Genomic DNA, 22,479 nt, shown 5'->3' on the forward strand with positions numbered 1-22,479 from the left:
GATCTGCTGATCACCGCCCGAAGCGAACCTGAATGTGAAAAAGCATCACTGACGGTTTTACAATTTCTAGCCAAAAAGGGGCACAAGGTGTCCCCTTCTAAGCTGCAATTCTGTGTCCAGCGAGTTATTTACCTTGGTCACTCGCTGTCCAAGGAGGGAAGGCAGCTTACACCAGATCGCATCCAGCTAATTGCAAATATGCCAATACCCAAGACACAAAAGGAGGTGCGGGCTTTCATAGGCCTCACTTCATATTGTAGGCAGTGGATCCCTCAGTATGCATTTCTAGCAAAACCACTCATTAAATTAACAACACAGGAGGCGGCCACATCGACTGTCCTCCCTTGGACTCAGGAACATACACTAGCTTTTGAAAGCTTAAAGAAAGCTCTATGCCAAGCACCTGTTTTAGCAACACCATGTTACAGAAAACATTTTACACTCTTTGTTACAGAACGAGAAGGTACTGCCTTGTCAGTACTCACACAGGAACAAGCAGGATCACACAAACCGTGTGCTTATTTTTCTAGTACATTAGATCCCGTAGCTCAGGCTCTGCCTGCGTGCCTGAAATCAGTGGCAGCGACAGCTTTAGCAATCAGACAAAGCGATGCCATAGTGTTAGGACATCTATTGACAGTACAAGTACCACATGCAGTAGAGGTTCTTGTGAATCGAACGCAAACACAACACTTGACTATAGCGCGACTTACAGGTTACGAATTAACATTGTTTCAGCCACATATAGAAATCAGACGTTGTAACACATTGAATCCTGCCACACTTTTACCTGTAAACGGAACAGACCCATTAGCTCATGACTGTATTGAAGTTATTACAATAACGACGAAACCCAGACAAGACTTGACAGATGTCCCATTGTCAGATCCAGACCTGACGTTGTATGTAGATGGTTCATGTATGAGAACAGGTACAGGAGAGTTAGTGGCCGCTTATGCAGTCACAACAGACACTGAAATTATTGAAACAAAGTGTATAAATACCTTGTCCGCTCAAGCAGCAGAGCTCATCGCTCTTACACAAGCCTGTATTCAAGCCACAAATAAAAGAGTCAACATATACACTGATTCACGTTATGCATTCGGAGTTGTACATGACTTCGGCGTGCTGTGGCGAGAGAGAGGTTATTTAACTTCTCACGGTGCCCACATTCAGCACGGACCCCTTATTCATGCCTTATTAGATGCAATACATTTACCCACTGCAATATCGATTATGAAATGCAAAGCTCATACGAAAGTTACTGATATCATTTCTCAAGGCAATGATCTAGCTGACAGAACAGCTAAACAGACTGCTCAAACTCAAACATCCGACATGACAAAGACAATAGTCCAGACACCAACACATTGCATGATGGTTAAGGATCCCGCTCTTGATTTAATTGACATACAGACACATGCTACTCCAGACGAAATAAGGAAATGGACTGAATTAGGAGGGATCCAAACGGATCAAGGATGGATGACGAAGGAAAAATCTGTGTGGTTCCTTCCTGATTCAATGGTCCAAGTCATTATTAACACTATCCATAGTCCAGCACATCTAGGAGAAAAAGCTATGCTAGACAGCATTCAACACATTTGGTTCAACAAACATTTACGAGCAGCAGCCAAACAAAAAGTTCGTACCTGTATGATCTGTTGTCAGTTCAACCTAGGAAAAAGCATTCCCGTAGAGCAGGGTGGATTTCAGCCTCCTGATCACCCTTTTGAAATTCTCCAGATGGATTATATCCAGATGGAACGATGTCGAGGATTCAAATATGTTCTCGTAGTTGTCTGTGCTCTTTCCCGTTGGACAGAGGCATACCCGGTTTCAGATTACACTGCCCCGACTACTGCCAAACAGTTAGTTCGAGAATTCTTCCCACGATACGGTTTACCACGTGCTGTCTACTCAGATAACGGCCAGCCGTTCTCATCCGAACTAATGAAACACGTTTCACTTTTGTTAGGTTATCAGTGGAAATTCCACTGTGTCCGACACCCCGAGGCAGCAGGTCTCGTGGAAAGACATAATCAGACCCTGAAAATTAGATTGTCCAAAATATGCAGGGAGAAAGGTGTCGACTGGGTAGTAGCATTACCAGTTGCACTCTTTTACATGAGAATGGTAGCACACTCTCGAACAGGGCTATCCCCGTATGAGGTGATCTTTGGCAGACCACCAAATATGTGGGGGACGCCTATACCACGTAAAATAACTGATATTGACTGTAATATGCTGACAGATTATTTGGCTTCCTTGATGTCTGCACTACAATCTTGTCGTTCACAGGTAGCTGCAGCTTTTCCTGACAACACTGAGGTGAAACCCCACGACGTAATTCCGGGGGATCTCGTTTTAGTGAGGAACTTTGATCGAAAGACTCAGCTGGATCCTAGGTGGAGGTCGCCGCAATTGGTCTTGCTCACCACAAGGACAGCCGTGAAGATCGAAGGCAGAAAAGGCTGGGTACATTCAAGTCATATCAAGAAATTTTATGGACTACCATCGGATGTGAAAACCACACCTTGCGTGTCTTCACCCATTGACTCAAAACTTCCTTTGGTTGACTCAAGCAGTCACGAACAATATAAACTAAAACTTAGATCTAACCAGTCGGGCAATTTGATTGTTTAAGTCCTCTCCAAGGTGAAGCGGTTGAATTTGTCTCTGACATGTATCCCTTAGATCTGAATAGAGAAAGAACCCGAAAAATGTTGAAACGACATGCATACTGTAAATCACTGCGTAGTCATTGCACAGTGACGTTATTGATTTTGTTTTTCTTAAGTCTTTTAATAATTATTGCAAGTATATTGTTGCACATATATTATCCTATTTTTAGACATGTTTATAATGTTACTGCTGAACATTCTTTCAGTGAATTACCTCCACATGAATTGTCATACAGATTTGCGCTGCGCAATAACACTTTTATTAGTATGTTACATCATTCCCATCAGGTTAGCAATGCTACAAATTGTTGGATATGTGGCCGACTCCCTCCCTTTCAGAACTATAAAGGAATTCTACCTCTTTTTCCATACCCGTTCACACACAACGGCTCCTGTGGAGCATGGTTTAGTTTACTTAATTCCCAAGATTCGAACTCCGCAGTTTATCAAGACAACGGGGTATGGGGAAATCTGAACTTAGTTTTACTTAAAGTCTGCCACCCCAACAAGGAGGGACTTCCCAAAAGAACAGGAACTGATCTAGAAAATGAAGTATATGGATTAGGTAATTTTACGCTTAATCTCCTGATCTTGAATGTCGAATCCGAAGCTAATCCAAGTTTGCCCGCCATGTCAGTATTTCCAGTAAAAGGTGAATTATGTGTGAGAAAGAATGGTTCCATACATATGGGCCATAGTAGATGCACCATTGTAATAGAATTCAGTGATCAAGGCAAGTCGACATTTAGAGCTTCCCGCCATTCCTATTTTATATGTGGTCAGACGGCATATGTACGTTTGCCTCTAGACTGGGATGGTACCTGTTACATTGGATTCCTTTTGCCACCTGTTTTTCTAGCTCCTCCTGATTATCACAGAAATACTCATTTAGTACACAATAGAGAAAGGAGAGATCTCCCAATAGTCGATTACACTGAAACAGCATGGGAAAAATACACAGATTTCAATAAAGGTCTCTTTCCCTATATAGGTACCGTTACTAATAGTAAGCTGATACGTAGATTAACTAGAACCCTTGAAGCAGTAGTGAACGAAACTATTTCCGCCTTAGGCAATTTAACAGAAGAGCAGTCTGCTATGCGGATTGTTGTACTTCAAAATCGTCTTGTCCTTGACGTCATCCTGGCCGATAGGGGCGGAGCTTGTAGGGTCATCGGATCAAGTTGTTGCGTATTCATACCAGAAAATTCGCCATCTGTATATAAAGCTATAACGCGCCTTCATAAGATTGTGAGCCAGATACACCAGAATCCAGGCACTTGGACTTGGTCCGGGTGGTTTTGGAGCGTGTTATCAGCCTGGGGATGGAGAGTTCTATCCTTCCTAGGTATTGGCCTTCTCATACTATTCAGTTGCTGCTTATGCCTACAATGTGGACCAGCGATTTGTGGTCTGTGTGCCACATCGTGTATTCCACATCAAGATTTTCGTTCAAGATCCCGGAAGAAGAAAGAAGAACAAATGATGCTATATGAACAGATCAATGGATTGATGAAGATTGATATCTCTTGACGGGCAAGTAGGGAACAAGGAGGGAATGTGGAAATATGGATTTTTCTGGTCAGTTATGTCCCCTATCTTGGACCCCAACGGTTCTATTCGCATGTTACAAGTACATGTATGTTCCCTCCAGTTCCAGTTATGAAGACGCAAATACATGTGCGTCCACCGTTAACATGTCCTCTTTCAGACCTGCCATGAATGGGCCGGATATTCCATTCCTAAGTACGAAAGGCCACCGCCTTTATATGGTTCACTTATGCCATTTTACAGTCCAGGCAAGTAGGCCCTGATTCTGTCATCAAGCTTTTCCGCTTTCTGCCTCTGAAAGCTCCAGTCTGAGCCTGCATCTGTGACCATGAACTTTGTCTCATCCTCTGCGCGGCTCACAGTGCCTGACATCAGCTTGCTGCCTGCCAAGAACTGTATTTCACCTTCGAAATTATCTGCTCCGTTCCCTGCCCAATGCATTCCTGTCTAGTAGTTTAAGTAAACATTCTGCCAGCTACAGAGCAGAGGCCCGGCTTCTCTGTCTTTATACAAGTAATTCATAGCCCTATTACCATGGAAGACTTCTGCCCTCGCATCTAGTGTAGACACTTAGACGCTTGTACACGCACTAACAGTCAGTATAGTCAGTATAGAATAAGATTCTACTCTAAAAGACCTCTCTTTTGGATAACATAGTTCTTTAAACATAGGATGTTAGATATGATTTGGGATTAGGTTGACTTGACCCTCCAGACATCTGTCGCCACATGTAGAGCTAAATGTCAAGTCCCCTTCACCCCCTAGTCGCACGTCAATCACACGTCATGCTGCTGTGCGCGCATTTCTGCCAAGTATTTCTGCTGACATTGCGAAATTCTTTCATGGGACCACCCTATTATGACATCACATCTGATGACGTACTTTAGCCACACCCAGTTACACCTACTTTTGCTACGTATGTATGTTTTATCTTCCTTATCAATTGTTACGCCTCTCGCATTTGCTTCACTGTAATGCCTATTGTATAAAAGTGATTAATTATCAATAATGTATGTACTTCACTTCCTGAGCCTCCGTGGTGATGGAACCTGGAGTCCACGATTTCGAAATCGTCCATTGGAATAAAGCCCGTTCCTAACCTCTAATACCACGGATTCTGCCTCTTATTTATTGAGCTATTTTTATTATGTTCTGTATCAAATTAAGTCCCGGTAATTAAATTATTTACCACACAGCTATGGAAGAAACTTAAAGAATGGGGCCTGCCAACCACAATGCTCACCGCCATAATTGCCTTGCATACGGATACCTGGGCAAGAGTTACGTTGGGCGACGGGTTGAGTACAACTGCAAGTATTCAGACGCAAAGCGGTTTAAAACAAGGTTGTGTTTTAGCCCCCAGCCTATTCAATCTGTTTTTATCCAACATCGCACCTTACATTGAAAAACCAGAGTCACACCCCCCGAAAATGGTCAACGAGCCAATTGCCATATTACAATATGCGGATGATATAGTTCTGTTGAGCCAAACTCCCATCGGCCTACAGAGATCAATAAACAATCTTGTAGCCTACTTGGACAAGGAAAAATTGGAGCTAAATAAAGAGAAAACAAAATAGTGCGCCTAGTGGATCGCAAGAAACTTAAGTTCAAATGGACGGCTAAGGGGGCAACTGTTGAGGAAGTTAGCTCATACAAATATCTGGGCGTAACGATTGGGCAGGGTGCAACCCATAAAGAACATAAACTGGTACTAAAAGCAAAGGCACAGTCATTAATTTATGCATATAGATTACTACGCAAAAAGATGGACTGCCCAAACTTCTCTCATCTGCTTAAAGTAATGGCCGCCCAAATACAACCTTGTTTGTCCTACGGCCTGGCTCCTTGGTGCGGCAAAGAAGCGCTTTTACTGAATATACTGCAGACAAAGATCTATAAAGCAGTTTTCGATTTGCCTAAATCTGCCTCGCCCTCCCAGGTCAGACTGGAATTCGGCCTCCAGCACCAGAAATTCCGAGGAATGAGCTGCTTTATTAAACTTTGCCATACGCTCCGCTCTTCTGACCCGGATACCTTGAATAGCCTATGCTGGGAAGAAATTAAGCTCCAGGGGGATTTATTAACACCGAACTCCTGGGGAAGCTTTCTGAGAGAGTCCTTGGCCGAGATGGACTTACAAGCAGCATGGGCCAACGGGTTGGACAGAGGAAGCTTTGGCAAAATAGTAAATAGCGCAGCTAAAAAGAAATCCTTGTGTGCTGACAAACAAGCGCTCTCCAAGCGGCGGCACGGGTGGACAGTTATAAACTCCTACAGACTTTTGAGGCCACAACCATATTTATCCACCCATTTTAACTCGCAGTTAAAAATAAGCTTTTTAAAGTATCGAATGGGTGTGCATGAGGCTAAGGATTTATACCCACAATGGAAAACGCCATTTAAAACAGAGTCTTGCAGACTATGTGGTTATAAAAAGGAAACTTTAATCCACCTAATATGTGCCTGTACCACCGTTTTAGACCAAAGGAGACTACACTTGAAATCTATTTTCAATGAGCTTAACATTCGCTCCAGTAGGCAAGCGGTCGGAGGGTCCCTTGGGGAAGACCAAGTTCAAAAAGTAACAAAAGACTCTATCATCCCAGTACACGTGGAAGATAGCTCATTAGAAACAGCGCCAACCATTTGCGGGATAAACACCTTGACAAATGGGAACGAGCTAAGAGTGCTTATACGGAAACTCAAACCCGAGGGAGCGGCTGGCCCCAATGGGATCCCTAACGCCTTCTTTAAGAATGACCCAGAGTTTTGGTCCTCATACCTTACTCCACTTTTCAATGGGATTTATAACCAATCTAATATCCCGGCTTCTTGGAGGGGGAGCATCATCCACCCCATATTCAAAAAGGGAGACCACTGTAAGCCTGGGAATTATAGACTAATTTCACTGATCGACGTGGAAGCAAAATTGTATGCCTCGTGCCTGTTAGAAATGTTGGATGGAGGAAAAAAACATAATCCCCAAGTTTCAGACAGGTTTCAGGCAAGGTATGGGTACTATAACTAATCTTGTAACCCTTGCTCTTTTAACAGAAAAAGCCCAAAAAAGGGATCTCCGGCTGTTCACCTGCTTTATTGACATCAAATCTGCATTCGACAGAGTGAGCAGGAGCCAGCTATGGAAGAAACTTAAAGAATGGGGCCTGCCAACCACAATGCTCACCGCCATAATTGCCTTGCATACGGATACCTGGGCAAGAGTTACGTTGGGCGACGGGTTGAGTACAACTGCAAGTATTCAGACGCAAAGCGGTTTAAAACAAGGTTGTGTTTTAGCCCCCAGTCTATTCAATCTGTTTTTATCCAACATCGCACCTTACATTGAAAAACCAGAGTCACACCCCCCGAAAATGGTCAACGAGCCAATTGCCATATTACAATATGCGGATGATATAGTTCTGTTGAGCCAAACTCCCATCGGCCTACAGAGATCAATAAACAATCTTGTAGCCTACTTGGACAAGGAAAAATTGGAGCTAAATAAAGAGAAAACAAAATAGTGCGCCTAGTGGATCGCAAGAAACTTAAGTTCAAATGGACGGCTAAGGGGGCAACTGTTGAGGAAGTTAGCTCATACAAATATCTGGGCGTAACGATTGGGCAGGGTGCAACCCATAAAGAACATAAACTGGTACTAAAAGCAAAGGCACAGTCATTAATTTATGCATATAGATTACTACGCAAAAAGATGGACTGCCCAAACTTCTCTCATCTGCTTAAAGTAATGGCCGCCCAAATACAACCTTGTTTGTCCTACGGCCTGGCTCCTTGGTGCGGCAAAGAAGCGCTTTTACTGAATATACTGCAGACAAAGATCTATAAAGCAGTTTTCGATTTGCCTAAATCTGCCTCGCCCTCCCAGGTCAGACTGGAATTCGGCCTCCAGCACCAGAAATTCCGAGGAATGAGCTGCTTTATTAAACTTTGCCATACGCTCCGCTCTTCTGACCCGGATACCTTGAATAGCCTATGCTGGGAAGAAATTAAGCTCCAGGGGGATTTATTAACACCGAACTCCTGGGGAAGCTTTCTGAGAGAGTCCTTGGCCGAGATGGACTTACAAGCAGCATGGGCCAACGGGTTGGACAGAGGAAGCTTTGGCAAAATAGTAAATAGCGCAGCTAAAAAGAAATCCTTGTGTGCTGACAAACAAGCGCTCTCCAAGCGGCGGCACGGGTGGACAGTTATAAACTCCTACAGACTTTTGAGGCCACAACCATATTTATCCACCCATTTTAACTCGCAGTTAAAAATAAGCTTTTTAAAGTATCGAATGGGTGTGCATGAGGCTAAGGATTTATACCCACAATGGAAAACGCCATTTAAAACAGAGTCTTGCAGACTATGTGGTTATAAAAAGGAAACTTTAATCCACCTAATATGTGCCTGTACCACCGTTTTAGACCAAAGGAGACTACACTTGAAATCTATTTTCAATGAGCTGAACATTCGCTCCAGTAGGCAAGCGGTGATTTGCTGGCTAGAGGGTACATCGACTATACTGACATGCCGTGGAATTAAACACATGAATCTAGTCAACAGACTTTTACGGCAAGCTGATGGAGATCCAAAACAATAGCAGTTTAACGAGATCACCAGCATCCCCAACGGTTTTTTCATTCTTCTGTCGTTTTAAGTTACAGTTGCTAATGTAAGCGTTTTTAAACTTAAATCTTGCTGATAAGTGATGTGGATTTTACTCAGAACATTACGGTTTTAGTTCATCGTAATATTTTATCTGTTCCGGGGTGGGGGGGGGGGGGGGGAGGTTTGTAATGATTTTAAGTAATCAACAATTAAAAATGATGATGATGATGATGATTTGAAACAATCAAATCCGATATGCGCATGGGCTAATCTGTCCACTGCTTTTTTTTACTGCTTTTTACTGTCACAGTCGTTGCTGCACTTTTTTAGGTCTCACCTACCACAGCCATCTTTTAGCCATTGACTTTGACAGTGCTTGTTTTATTAAAATTTTTTTTTTGTTTTAATAGTACCTCATAAAAATAGAAAAGCAAATGCCTCACGATCTTTTCTCTTAAAATTGAGCACCAACATCCATGTTGGAAGGGCTCAGCTTCAATCATTAATTCTCCTGATTTAGTAACTCTTTGTGTAGTGTGTTCACCGTCCTTTGATTCTCTTGGCTTTCCAAAGACCATGAGATACACGTCCCCTGCAAACAGGCTTCCTGGTGTAGACCTATTCCTTGATCTCGCTATCGTTCTTTACCTTGGATTGGAGGAGTCTTTCCTCACGTATAAGCTAAGTATCCTCTTTTTAAAAAAATCTTTGGGGAATAGGTACCTCTAGTCCTTCTGAGTGGCACCTCTTGGCCAAGTCCCCCCCCCCCCCCCCCCCCCCCCCCCCGTGCTGATGCTACTTGGCCTAGATGCGTGAAGTCAGCCGATCCATGTTCTTTGATGACTCTTTCACAAATGCCTTTGGACATGAGGGTTAGATGAAGAAGCCTCAGTATCAAAAGTTCAGTAGAACGTGTTGCCATGGCTACTATTTGAGTTTCCATCATAGCTAATAGGCATTATTAAAGGAAGGATGAACAAATCATCAAAGCCTCAGAGAATCATTATCAGATGTCACTGTTGGCGACACGCTTGTCAAAGAGGTCAGGGAAGCATTTTGTCATCGCCCACCTACCATGGTTTTATAGCATTTGCACTAAAGGCGTTTTTTTAAAGTGGTTTTCTGAAAGGGTAAGAATGTGTTTGAAGAGAATGGTGCATTTACAGACAAACGTGTTGGTGACAGGCGGGAAAAGCAGCCAGTTATCAAAAGCAAATACCAAGTTTCAAGCCGAATTAGCTTTTTCATCAGTATGAAGGGTACAAAATGACGCAAACAATATTTTTGGCAAAGAGGAGAGAATAATTGTTTGTGGTAAAGCCAGTTTTTGTTCTTGGTTTGGTCTAAAGTGGGATTACATTGTGTAGCCCTACCTTACCTGTCAATTTCTCCACGCCTTCAGGTACGAGCCACAGACCGACATCCCAACGGACGTGGATATGGAGCAAGATCGAGTTTTCTTCATTAAGGCTGTGGCACAGTTTATGGTGAGTCGTGTGGATTTTATTTACTCAAGATGCTTGGTGTGCAGTGACCTTGCCTTTGACCTCTTGTACGTGCAGGTTCCCTCTGCAGATGCACCAGGTTCTTGTATCCCCATTGATCCCTGTGTTTGTAATCTCTTGCCAAATTCCACACTGTTGTTATTGAACAGGGGAAGAGTTATGTCATGGGCCTAGTTCATGTAGGTGCCTTCTGGTGGCAAGTCTCATTTTTGGCATGTTAATGTTGAAATCGGTTAATCACTGATTGGATACTGCATATATGCACCCTTTATCTCTTGTTTTAAAACGAAAGGCCCTTTGGACACCTGTTGTAGGAAGTTAGGATGCTTCTGCATGGTTACCCCTATTTATTGCCTGGTGCTAAGCTGTATTTTGATTAGTCTGACTGGAATCCTGCTAATCAGGACCCCAGTCTATCTGCTTTCTCCCTAAACTGTTGTGTTATGTACTTAGGTACACTCCAGATTGGATACTGTGGTACCCTTGTCAGTTCCTAGTATATGGTACACATGTACCCAGGGCATAGGTACCCCAGAGGCCTCCCATGGGCTGAAGCATGTATTATGCCGCCCATGAGAGGCCATGCAAAATGGAACTACATGCCTGCCATTGCAACCTGTGTAGGTTGGTGCATGCACCACTTACTTAAGATATAGCGTTACTATATATAAGGGTCACTGCATTTAAAACCAATAAGTCACCCCTCTAGCAGGCCTTTACAATCCTGAGGGCAGGGGTACTTGGTTCTAAGTGAGAGGGTGCCCCTTGATTACTCCGCTATCACAACTTTTGCCCCCCACCCACCTTATCTCCAGGAAGTTCTGCAACCACCCTGACTTCCCTTTCAAGATTTTAAGATTCGTTTATATCAAATATCCCCTTATATTCCCTCTAATATTTTTCAGTTGCTAAATAATCAGACTGTAATTTTTAGTTTTCATGCATTGTATACCCCTTTTTTTTCTACATTTTCTTTTTCATTTTCTGTACCTCTTGATTAATTGCTTTGTATTATTCCACTGTATGTTATCTTAAGCTGAATACATTTTTTTAAACTTAATGTTGAAATTGTTGACATTCTAGTCTCTTTCAACTTGTCTGGGGCGGTGATTACTCTCCTGAGGGTCTAGGCTGTACCCCAAATTGCCATGAAGTCTTAAGCGGTTGTGATCTCCTTGATGAGGCAGATACTTCAAGCTTCTCAGCGCTAGCTCACCCACTCCAGGGTTTTGCATTTGGGGAATTGTGGCCAGGTTTATCTCATTAAAAAGCCAGGAGTATGAACGTACACGAACTACAGGCTATAAGTGCATTGGCCGCAAAAGGTCTTTATTGCGAGAATGAAATTAATGAGATTAAGGAATTAAACCAATTAAAGACTTAATTTTTGAGGTTAGCCTTTCGAATCTTATCAACAAGACCAAATGATTTAAGATCCGCCAGGACACTCTTGTACAAGTTATTTGAGGAATGAATTAAATATTATGGCAGTATGGAAACTCAAGATTGGTAACAATGATACATTCAGGAGGAGCCTACAAGCTCTATTTCTGGTACCAGTACCTAATGGTTATCCTCTGTGAGTACTGTATGTACTTAGGGGGCAGTAATTGACCTGCGCAGAGACAGATACAAGTGCTCAACTGTGTACCTGTACAAAATTGATGCTTCCAGCATGCGCATAGTCTGAGAGGACCCTTGAATGTCGGGAACCAGGTTGGGCGTGGTAGCTGTGAAGTGGGAATTATCGATAGGGAATAATATAGACAATGTAGCAATACATTTTAATTGACTCATTTGAATTGTTTTTCTTAAAATAGCTAAAATTGTTCCTTTGTATATTACATCTTCAAAAGCGTTAATTCTGTATTTAATTAACTTAAAAAAATAAGACTTTATGGAATAATTTCAGCTGTAACATCAAAGAAACAATAAGATACAATGTGGATACGCAGTAGGTTGTGGGATCCGCCATACTGAATAGTTATGTACTAAATTGTAAATATATTTAATGAGTCAATGTACAAATGTTTAACTTGCAGTAAACCCCATAGATGTTGTAATATGTCATGTTAGCAGTAAACTCAGGAAATACAATAGCATACTATACAATGAAAGCTAACTTGTTGTTTTCAACAGTTAGAAGCTTTTTTTATATTTCAAGTAGCAAAGCCATAGTTGGGTTAAAGAATCAAGAGTATCTGTACTGTCATGTATATGAGTCTCGAGGGATTTGCATTTCCAGTTGTATGTATATTGTCACTTTGTTTTACAATTGTTCTTGGTTGAAATTAAAGTCGCCACACAATGGCAACACTTTTCTGTAAATGTATCACCAGTGTCGCATGACGTGCTTAACCCAATCTTATTTAGCAGAATTGTCTTCTGAATCCAAACTGACATCTCTTGAATCACTAAAAAGATTTAGTACCCGAGCAGGGTCAATTCAGGCTTTCATCCTTCCGAGGTAGACAACTTGTGTACCATTAAAATTGGTTAATGGTAATACATGTTCTGATGGGTACTTATATCCGCAGATTCCTCACCTTTCAAAACTCATCAAGCGTCAGACTGGATGCGAAAAACTTTTCCATAGCAGTGCTCCTGCACACTGACAGGTGGCGTCGTGCAGTCCCGCTTCGACTTCACACAGCCCCAGAAGTGATTGAGCGGTGCCGCATATAAATGTCACCGCTGAGTTTTAACATCAGTTCCTTCCTACTGCGCCTTACAACACTGGCCCAGAGCTCTGCATCGAGCTTTGCTGGTTTTCTAAAGACTTCTACAACGATTTCTCCAGTGTGCTTGGGAACGATGTCCCCACATCAAGTTTCAAGCTATTTGCGACTGGAGGAAGCAAATGTTGGTCATGGTCTCACACAAGGTGTGTCTTTAGTGTCTGGGCTCAGGACAGGACTCTTAAGTGATGCGATAAGTCCACCATCATGTATCCGAAGGTGAAATGAGACCAGCAGTCAAAGCTGTATGTTGCCGTACACAAGAAGAAGTAACAACTATCACATAATTCCTGCACATAGGCGCATACTCGATCCTTGGTCTTAAACTGTTCCAGCGACCACTCAACTTTGTGCTTTGAGTCCTCCAGTAAGACCAAATACAAGTATAAGTAAGCAAAGCGTAACTCAACTCCATCCCACCACTGTGACTCCAAACAGAAGGCGCAAGGGCTTCACAATGTCAGTCTCACACTTTCAAGGTCTCCGGCAGCAGAACCGATTCCTCAGCTGGTCCAGACGTGCCCTGAATTTCCTAGGCCATGGTTGGCTCTGCTGAAGATCAGGGTTTTAAAAGAAGCCAAGACTGAAATTTTCAGTGTGCTTTCGACTCTCTCTGGTGTACCTTCGGGTCCCATTGAACCATCTGAACCTCCAGTCAGGTTAACAATGGTGGGTCCATCCCAGGTCCTATTTGCTCCCTTGCCCTGCTTCCTTTTAACAATGTTCTAACTGATAATTGTCGACCACTTGGTCGAAGCCTTGTTCTTGCCCAGCTGTGAATAAGCAGGTGGCCAGATTGGCAACTGGAGACCCAAATTGTCTGACCAAGAACCCCACTCCTGAGAGTCCTACTGTACAGGCCTTGACCAATAAGATAAACCCGTACTGGTGCATTTGGCAAGTGTGTGATTGCTTATCCAGTTTAGCAAAATGCTCTGTAAATGCTATTGGTTTGCTGGGCCCCCTATACACATAACCTTTGGGACATATCCAGCGAGTTCTTGCCAGCATGTCTTGAAGACCTTAGTGCCTCTTTTTCCCGACGATCATTGATGAACAAAACATGACTAAGTATGCTATTGCCACAGGTCTGAATGTTGCGAATTCTCTGGGTAATGCAGTAGGTGTTAATGTTGTTTTTCATTGCCACGTATGGAGAAGTTCCATAAGATTTTTCATTGATATCCAGGCCTCCCCCACATATATGCCTTTTGATAGTTTCCGCCTTTATGGGGAGTAGGCAGAATCTGTGTTGAAGGGTTTTAAGGGCAGCAGAGCTACTGCATAATTCTTGGGGCTGTTGACCCCTACCAAACAGTTCCAGCATCAAGTCAGAAAATTTAGATGCTATCCTTGCGGGCTGGCGCAAAGACAGAGACAGTTTTCTCAACCAGTGATGCAGCATACACCCTAGTCCTTTAGAAGATGTGGATATAAGTATGGCAGGCAACGTTCAAGCCAGTAGGAGTACCAGATCTCCAGTTCCTCTTCTCCTGTTGCAACAGCCACTAAGCCTCTTTGGTTTGACCTTAGTGGTGCATGCTCAACCGATAGGAAGCAGTATTCAACAATTCCTCCCAGGTTGGCGATCATGTCCTACAGATTCAAAATAGCTATGCCCTGCCTTTTCTTTCTGCACCATTCTCTATGCCTCCCACACCAGAGAAAATATCAGACGAACACCCCTCCATTCTGTTACGGGACAAGTGGTTCTTCCACTCCAAGGGTGCTATTGAAAAGGATCTGAACTCAGAAAGCGAAGGGAGGTGTTACTCATTATTTCCCTATCCTGAAGAAGGACACGTCCTCAGTCCGGATCTGGACCATCGGCCTCTAAATGCCTTCCTGCGAAATGACAAATTCAGATTGCTCACGCTGGCCCAGATCCTGTCTGCTCTGTATCTGGGTGATTGGCTAGTATTCTGGGACCTGCAGGATTGGTACCTCCTAGTGCCCCTCCTGTAGGCCCACAAACATTTTATTGGGTTCAGAGTGGAACAGGAGCATTTTTAGTTTGCTCTGCTCCCCTTTGCCCTCACCAGTGGTCCACTGGTGTACACAAACGTGATGGCAGTAGTCTCTATCCATCTTCGGAGGTCAGGGTCACCAGTATTCCCATACCTTGATGACTGGCTGTTAATGGGGGGTATGCCACTTCAATTGTAGGCCACCTCCGGACAATGTCAAGCATCTTCACATTGTTGTGGTTCACCATCAATGAGCCGAAGTCCCACTTGACTCCTTTACAAAGCTTTCCATTCATGGGGGCAATCCTGTATACAGTGAAGTTCAGGACTTTCCCTCGGCCGCTATGAGTCCAAAACATCCGTGCTATGATTCCAGTGTTTTTGGCTCAGTCCTTGGTCACAGTAGCAGCAGTGCTGAGGCTTCTTGGCCTCTTAGTCTCCTGTATCCTCCTACTCCGCTGTGCCAGGTGGTAGATGTGCACTCTGCAATGGAATTTGAAGTTCCAATGTGCTCAGCATCAAGGTAATCTGGCCGTTGCCATCCACATCTTTGAGGAGACAGCTCAAGATTTGCAGTGATGGGTGCTGGAACGCAGTTGGTCTGATGGCAGGCCCTTCTCCCTTTCCCACCTAGAGCTGACAGCGGTGCCTGGATGCGTCCCTGCTGGGGTGGGGAGGTTATATCTGGAGGTGGAGATCAGGGGACTCAGGTCACCTGATGAATGGTCAGCTCCATATAAATTGCCTGTACCGCTGGACCAGTGCCATGTGATCAGGGCACAAGTCGGGGGTACACGTGGTGGACGGCGTCCACCCTCTATTTTCACAGGGTGAACGCCGTCCATCCTGCCAAATGTTAAATGTTAAATGTTGTATACTTGTAAAGCGCACAGCTGCCCCAGCAAAGGGGCGTCCCGGCGCTGTATACCGCTGGGGAACCCATCCTGGCTTTCCCTGTGAGATGGTCCCTACTGGGCATCTCCAAGGTGAAGACAAGCATCCCCGGCGCTGATGGGGCCGTAAGTGGAGATTAAGCAAGCTATTGCCCAGAGTTGCTGAGTGAGATCCATGGCTAGAGTAGGCACCGAAGCGAGAATTATCGAGTCCGCTGACCTTGGCCCAAGACCCTGCCGCGTCGGGAATCGAACCCTGGTCCCGGACCGACCTCTGCTTCCGGGTCTGCCGCCTCTAACCAGTGAGCCACACCACTCCACAGAATTTGGGCCCCACTGAATAATGTGCTGAACTCATCCTGGTGTAATTTCCAAACACCGGGACACTTCCAGCAGTGCCTGCACATTGTCTGCTTTCCATCTGCAATAAGCAACAACGTGCCCATAACAAAGGCTGAATTTCTGGGTTCATCAGGCCTCCTTTTGTGAGTCTCTTGGCTGGGAGCAGTCGGAGCCTCACAACTAGATGCAAATGAAGTGGAGAAGAAACAAAGGTTAGCACTTCACACATACTTAAGAAAGGCAGCTCTTCACTTTGTTTTCACTTTGTTCAGCCACTGTTTAGGAGATATGCATGCACTGTAAGAATGTCAGATGTATTGGTCTTTCCAGTATTTACACACAGTAAATTGCATTTATATAGAGCTTACTACACCTGAGGAGGCGTTGACATAATTTAAGTACCACTATTTTTTCTTGTATAGCCCTACTCATCCCAATGCAGGGTGTCAGAGTGCTTTACATCAACACACGCATATTACATGTACAATACATTATATAAGTTTGTAAATGAATGTACAGGATGTGTTACATAAAACTGGGGATTGCAAGATGTAGAAGTCTCATATCATCTTCCATAGCTCACTGTGCTATTATCCAATGCGCTCAAACGTACACATGATAGACCTGCTAAACATATATGTGAGGGCTTTAGATCTGATGTTACTTCTTGTGATGCCACTTCATGTAAAGTCGTGGCTTGTGATGCCACTTTCTATGATGCCAATTCCTGTGATGCCGTGTGTGATGTCGCACGCTGTAATGTTGCGCTCCGTGATGTCGTGCGCCGTGATATTGCACGCTGTGATGTCACTTGCATACTGCCTAACTAGCTTAGTCCCCCCACTTCTTTTTTAGTACTTGTGCCCTGCATGTGATACTGAATCAATACGGGTATAGTGGGGTCCTGTGTCAGGAGACTCTGCAACTCTGGTGGTGGTTGGAGCACCAGGGCACTTTCCTGATCGCTAATCACCCATCAAGGTTCCTGAATGTAAGGGTGGATGAACTGAGCAGGCAGTGTCTAGTCAATCACAAGTGGTGTTTACATGCTGAGGTGGCACAGGGCATCTTTCACCAGTAAAGAGAACCCTGGATAGATTTTTACCCCCACAATGTTCAAAAATTCAATGCGTTAAACGTTTTGTGCATTGAAGTTTATGCAAGAATAATTGTTAGGATATACATTCAGCTGGAATGGAACATGGTACTCCTGTTCACCTTTTCATCCCTGCCGCTTCTGCCCAGCATGAGAGTAAGGTACCTGTATTTTATGGGCATCAGCCTCTGTTTTTATCAGGTTGTCTTTATGTGAAGAGCTCCTGTCTCAGCAACAGGGCACGGTCCTCCACTCGAATGCAATCTACACCTACGCGTGTTGAGATTGAGCAGCAGCAAATGACTGCATATTGCATGACACCTGAGGTGGTGGGTTTCATCCTTACTGCCAGGTGCCCTTCCTTAAATTCGATTTATGCCGGGCGCTGGGACAAATTAGTGTCATGTCTGGTGTTAGCAAGACTGGCACCTTACAAGCACAGCTGTCAGACATCTTTATGTTTGTTTTATCTTTGGCGCAGCATAACTTTACAGTGGGCACTGTTTAAGATTATTTGTTGGCCCTTTTAGCCTTTCTACATTTCCTGGCCCAACCATCCTTGTTCAAATCACCATTTGTGGTTAGATTTATTGAAGGTTTGGCACACATGTTCCTTCCCAAGCCTTTTGTAAAGCCACAGTGGGATCATAGCTTGGTTTTGGCGGTTCTTACGCATACGCCCTTTGAGCCAATGTAGAACTGCTCTCTGCGTCTCCTGACCTTAAAGACACTCATCCACATAGTGATTGCTTCATCTCATCATGTGAGTGAATTTAAGGGACTTTCAGTGCACCCATCCTATACCATCTTATTCCTGCACAAGTTGGTTGCTAAGAACTTCCTGCTGAAAGTTGTCACTTCCTTCCACCTTGGGCAATCCGTCATTTTACCAGCGGTCTTTAATGCACCTCACCCTTCGAATGAAGAGTAGAAGTTCTATCGTCTGGACCCCAAAATGGCTTTAAGGTTTTACATTGATTATACCAAGGACCATCGAGTGGATGATCAGGTTTTGTAGGGTTCTCTGCAGCAAAGCAAGGTATGGCTGTAGGACCTTGTCTATGTGTATAATCCTCTGCAGGAAGATTTGTTAGGAACTGGCCAAGAAATAGTTTCTGGGAGATTTGAGAGCCCATTCCACCAAGGGTAAGCTTGCTACTACTGCATTGGTACGCTGAGTGTCTGTCCTCATCATTTGTCAGGCCACAATATTGGTGTCAATGCATACTTTCACAGAGTGCTACTTTCTTGACAACCGAGTCCGGTGAAAAGGTAATTTAGCTTGCTTGGTCTTGTAAGACATGTTTTTGTCGGACCCCCTTTCCTCAGACACTCTGCTGGTGGAGGTACTGCTTTGGTATCTATTTTAAGGTGAAGACTCTCCGGTTAGATGTATGTAGAAGAGCAAGTGATATTTCTTTGGTAATTCTGTTTCTGGTAAATAACTTTGGCTAAACGCAGATTCCTCATTGTCCCCGCCTTCCACGTTCTGTGAAGTGACCACTTATTAACATCTAAAAATGTCCCAAGTTAGTACTCTGCACACTGCACACCTGTGCTTAATTTGAACCTGTGGTTTCTGGTGCTCGACACCAGCACTTATTTGTCACAACCAGCGCTTGTGACAGTCTGCCACAAGGTGGCACTGTCAAGCTAATTTAGAGATTACCATAACAACAGGTAATTATTAATTCAATATACATTAATAATGACTATTACCTGCCGCCCAAGCCAATTCTTATATCCAAATTGGTACACTTGTAGGAGTGTGATGGTTAGTAGTTGTGTTACTATAATTGGCAGCACGGCAGGGGCAATGTGTGGTGCAAGGTGCAGTGGCCTCCTGAAAAGAGCTGTGGCACTTACTTTTTTGTACAAATTAAGCACTGCTGCAAACTGTTGCCAATAATTGTCATGCTCCGCATCTGAGGGTACGGAAAGTAAAATACAAGAATTTGACATGAGCATATAGGGGAACTCTTATATGTGGCTGTGCACCATCTCCCCCACGGCTTTGTGAAGTAAGAGCTAAGCCACACAACTCCACCTGTAGCATATAGGAACACTTCGATCGATGGAAAAGTTTTCCCAATCCAGTCTAGTGACTGTGAAGTATTCTTAGGTGAAGAATCTGCGTTTAGATATATTACCCACCAGAAAAAGCGTTACTGAAGGTAAATTAGAACATTGGAATGTGGAGCACTCCATTGTAGACAATGGAGTGCTCCGTGCTTCTACGGGCCGGTAAAGGCCCGCAGAGCAACATTCCAATGTTTTACAAAAGCCTCTCGAAGCTCGAGGGGATTTAAATCTCCTCGAGCTTCGAGAAGCCTTTGTTTAAATTGTTAGAACATTCTGCCCTCTAGTGGCAGAATGTTCTAATAGCCTTATAGCCCTTCGTAGCAGGGCTATACCGCTATTAAAGTCCCGCTGCTTTTGTTAAAGTCCCTCGCCTTCGGCTCGGGCCTTTAACGCTGCAGCGGGCCTTTAATAGCCGGTATAGCCCACTACGGCGGGCTATAAGGCTATAGTAATTTGTCTTTATTTACAGAGTTTAGAAATGGTGACATAGTTTTTTTGTTGTATAAAATGACAAGTATTATTCTTTTGTCACAGGGCTTGCACTATTTATTTGCTGAGGCAGTAAACTGATTATTTGACAAGAATTCATGAGTTTATTGGAAAGGTGCTGATGTTGTGTGGCAGATTGTATAAATTGCCACTTTATTGCCTTTCAGAATATTACTGTTTGTGTGGGTAAAATGCACCTTTTATACCTGCATTTATGAAGATTTATGGCATATACGGAAAGAAATGAATTGGGTTTTTTGGGGGTGCAAAATCACTATAAATGTAATGGTCTTGTTAGTAACAGACATGAACCTTTTGCCACAGTAAACAATAAAATACCAAGTGTTGCAAATTCCGGGTTAGATATGTTATCCCACTATCTCTTAATAATACCTTTTTCATAATATGGTAAAGATATTTTTTCCACACTTTTGACATCTATTCGAGCCGCCTGATGTTGGGTGCAATGTTTTGTTGTACATAATTAATAATGATACCTGGTAGTTGGTAATTTATTGGGGTCGATAAATAGCACCTCTTGTAAACCTTTTCCCATAACAGAGGGCATAACATGTAGATTTTGGTGGTTAAAGCACCAAAATCTGCATGTCCTGTTATTTACCGGACATTTTTCCCCAAATTAAATATTTGAAGATTTGACCTGTCCGATTTATCAGAGGAAGGAGTTTTTATTGCACCCAATATTAACCAGGTGTGATTAAATTTGCAAAATCAAAAATCCAATATGTGTGGTTATGGGCTTTACTGTTTTTTGTTTGTTTTTGTTTGTCGAAAAAGAATTGCAAGAGTGCAAAAGTATCAAGCATTGGCAAAGCAATAGGTCTTGCCTTTTGGACCTATTAGATTTGTCACTGCAGTTTGCCAATACTAAGCAGCATCGACTAAAAATGTTTTTTTCTGTTGTTATGCTGCATTTGCCAAAATAAAAAGAAGGCATGATAACGGGGGTCTTATTGCAGGATGAGTACTCCTGCGTGACTATGTTTGTTCATATGCGTCACTATCCATGCATGCACCTACGAAATGATGCAGGCGCCATTATTTTTTTTAAAGATCCAAGATGGATTGTTAAATAAAAAAGAAAATTAGATTTCACTAGCGCAGAAGTGCTTTTTGTAAGGTGAAAATTCAAGCAGCCATTTACTGCCTGGCCCTCCTAAACATTTACAATTGAAAAAAAATAACAGAAGAGCAGTAGGGGGAAGCAACAGGGAGAGGATGGGTGGATGAAGGGAAAAGCAGCACATAAGGCAGAGAGCAACACTTATGTGGGTGGAGAAGCACACAAAGGAGAGTGAGCCCAGGGCGGCGTGGGAGTTTAGTGGGGCGAGAAGTAGATGAGGGTGTGAATAACACGGGATGGGAACGGGGCCAGGTATGTGGGGGGAGAAGTACATGAGGGAGAAAGCTGGAAAACACATGCTCATGGAATGCTTACCAAAAAAGAAAAAACGTATTTATCTAAAACTGGCAGCCAATCAGAAGGATGGTAAAGAGGCTATGCTTCAAAGGAGAGGCAAACGCAAGATGAGGAAAGCAATCTCTCTAGTGAGAAGCAGACAAATGTGATTGACAACAAAGCCAACCAGCGGTAAGCAATGTGTATTAACTCATAGTAAGTTTTTGGTTACCCCACTAAAGCTTGCACTGTTTATTTGACGAGACCCAAAACTCTATTGCACTCTCTATAGAGGAGGCTGGACAGTTTAAAAAACATTGATTAACCAATATCACACATAAGCTTTACATCTCCTATGGTTATACTAGGCACCCTGGAGAGAAAGCTTGTTTATTCTTCAGCTGTCTGTCCTCCCACTTCACAGTACTGAAGACTCCGCTTATTCCCTTTCAGCTTGAGGCAACTCAAAGTAGACATTAACGCTTCATGAATTGTCGTTTTTAACAAAGCTTGTAGGAGCTGGTTTGGTAAAATGAAAAAAGCTTTGGAACCTCCTTCCCAGTCAATCCCTCCTTTTTTGATCTCTGCTTTTAAAATTCTAAGAATTCTGTAAAATAAAAGAACTTTGTGGAAATGCCATATTTCTTTTTATTCCTCCGAGAAATACAAGGCGGCCTACTTCAACTTACAACATGGTGAGTTGCACGTCAACATGGTGAGTTAATAAACTTTTCCCATGAGACTAGTAAATGCGGTGTAGGAGTAAAACATACTATTGAACATGTTTATCTGGGCGCTTTACTTTAATAATGTCTAGGCCAGCTCTTTCTCCCTCTACCTCTGGGTGAGAAGCACCCCGGAGCCACCTCGAGGAGCTATCTTCTTATGAATGGAGATTGGCAAGATTCAGGCTTTCCTAATTTTTAAACTGCCAACAGAAAAAGGAAAAAAAAAAACCTTGAGAGCACTTGACAGGCAGAGCCTAAACACAGAAAGGCTGGGCCTCCAGTGGAATCCAGTGGAGAGCTTTCTGCACTGGTTTCAAGTTGTAACATTTTCACGGTGTTCGTTACATTCTGTCAGCCTGATTCTCTATTGTCT

General features: G+C 43.3%; 1 protein-coding gene across 2 annotated transcripts in view; it reads left to right on the forward strand.

The window, feature by feature from the left end:
- The window catches only part of IFT38 (intraflagellar transport 38), an 854,149-nt gene that overhangs the window by 116,216 nt on the left and 715,454 nt on the right, over nucleotides 1-22,479 (forward strand). For both annotated transcript variants that reach the window (XM_085628445.1, XM_085628447.1), the window contains exon 3: nucleotides 10,249-10,333. In XM_085628445.1, the coding sequence (XP_085484571.1) occupies nucleotides 10,249-10,333 (85 nt within the window). The remainder of the gene's footprint in view (nucleotides 1-10,248; nucleotides 10,334-22,479) is intronic.

Source organism: Triturus cristatus, chromosome 10 (genome assembly GCF_964204655.1).
Source record: "Triturus cristatus chromosome 10, aTriCri1.1, whole genome shotgun sequence".
NCBI lineage: Eukaryota > Metazoa > Chordata > Amphibia > Caudata > Salamandridae > Triturus > Triturus cristatus.